Source organism: Propithecus coquereli, unplaced genomic scaffold (genome assembly GCF_000956105.1).
Source record: "Propithecus coquereli isolate 6110/MARCELLA unplaced genomic scaffold, Pcoq_1.0 Scaffold48, whole genome shotgun sequence".
NCBI lineage: Eukaryota > Metazoa > Chordata > Mammalia > Primates > Indriidae > Propithecus > Propithecus coquereli.
Window position 1 is genome coordinate 6,195,850 of NW_012150618.1, and position 1,883 is coordinate 6,197,732.

Below are 1,883 nucleotides of genomic sequence, written 5' to 3' on the forward strand. Positions count from 1 at the left end.
ACCAGGCCTGAGAAGACCTTCCAGACTTGTCAGCTGGATCCTGGGCTTGCAGCTGAGCCTCTTTCTAAACTGCTGTCACCATGGACTCCCTGCGCAGACCAAACATCCCTTTTGTGTGTTTGTAATTTACTTCCTATTCTCTTCTCGCTCAACATACAGATCGCCAGCCAGAGTGTGTTGGCTTTCATTCTTTGCACTGGTAATTCTGCAACACTTGCTGCAACTACTACAACCTGCTAATTATCTTTAGGGCTCTGTGGATTATTCAAGAGTCAAGGTCATCTCATTCTTTCTGGCATCAGCTCATCTGGAGGTGTTTTAAAGCCTTTTCGACTTCTCTTCCACACATAGTTTAAAGCTTTTCTTATTTTAAGCTTTGCATTGCTATATTTCTCTAAATGATTCTGTACCTCACTTTTCTGAACTCTCCTCATGTAGGCAGCTTAAAATTCCTTGATAATTTCTATTGATTTTCAAGGAGCAGATTTTCCAACCCTATCATTTTTCTAAGGATAATTTTCAAAGCTTCACTCAACTGCCTAGATATATGTCAACAATTAACAAAAGGTAGTAAACAAGAATACTTAGACCTTTCCAATTTCTTCTCTTAAAATTATAGACAAATATCACTTTTCATAACAACTATCTGATAATGCATAAATGTTCTTTGGATAGACTCGATCATTAAAACTAAAACCAAAAATATAATCTCCATAGTTTAAATCTATACTCTATTATAAGCATTAATATTTCTACTTAATTTTAGGTTATTTGGGGGGAAAGTATTCTTTTGGTAAAATGACTATCACAGAATATTACTCTGAACACATCCTCAACCAAAAAAAAAAAAAAAAAATGCATTGATAATGCTAAATTCTCCAGACACATTTAAAGACAATACAGCCTTTCATCTAATTTGCTAGGGTGCCAGTTCAAATTTCCATTAGGAATGTGATTTCTAAGTGTTTCTTTATTACGGGACTGTGTTGAGACAAATCATTTGTAACACTACACTTTCGAATGGATACAAAATACTAAAAAGGCAATGACCCACTACTCTGATTCCTCGATGTAATCTTTTTAAATTGGGTTGCAGCATAATTTTTGGAAAAGCTTTTCACATTACTCCTGTGTTTTGGTTAAGTTTGTTCTCCATCTGAGAATGGCATATGTTCAGTTGTTTCACTACTGCTTGCTGATGGGCCAAATGATAGAGCTTTAATAGAAACATAGCCAACTCCTTAAGTAAGGTACACCGTTCAGATTAACTCTACAAACACATCACCCGCTTCATTTATCTTTCTCTTAAAAAAAAAAAAAAAGGCAATCCAAAGAATAGAGTGATTAACTTTGGTAGAATAACTTACAACATAGTGCTTTTTGTAGTCTTCGAATTTTGATTGCTGTACGGTAGGCAGAGAAACGTACATTATTCAGGTCAGCTGAAACGGAAAAAGGAACAATTCACAAGCATGCTTATTATTTAACTTATATTGAATGCCAAGAATGCATTTGCTCACTTCAGATAATGGAAAAACACTATGTCTGTCTGAAATAAAGTCTTCTCCTAAATTCTACAACATGTATTTAAGAAAGTAATTAAATGACTATTAGCACCATGTTGAGATCTATCGCAAAGCAGTGCTAAGCAGAGAAGAAAGCATTTTCAAATAGGTGTCAGGGCTCAGAACATGATACCCCAAAGTATGGTGTCTTGGCACACTAAGGAGCTTGGAAGGCCTCAGAAGCAAGGTCTTCCTGATCTTCTTCCATCCTCCTGTTCCCTGTCCCTCTTTCTCCCTTCCAAGTGATGCACAGAAACCAGAACTACTCTTCCACAAGGTGAAACATAGAAACTTGAACTTCTCTTCCTCAAAGCAAAC

General features: G+C 36.2%; 1 protein-coding gene across 1 annotated transcript in view; it reads right to left on the reverse strand.

Moving 5' to 3' along the window:
• UTRN (utrophin) overlaps positions 1-1,883 on the reverse strand; it is a 522,534-nt gene that overhangs the window by 142,059 nt on the left and 378,592 nt on the right. Inside the window, exon 57 of the mRNA XM_012655520.1 lies at positions 1,368-1,442. Within this exon, the coding sequence (XP_012510974.1) occupies positions 1,368-1,442 (75 nt within the window). The remainder of the gene's footprint in view (positions 1-1,367; positions 1,443-1,883) is intronic.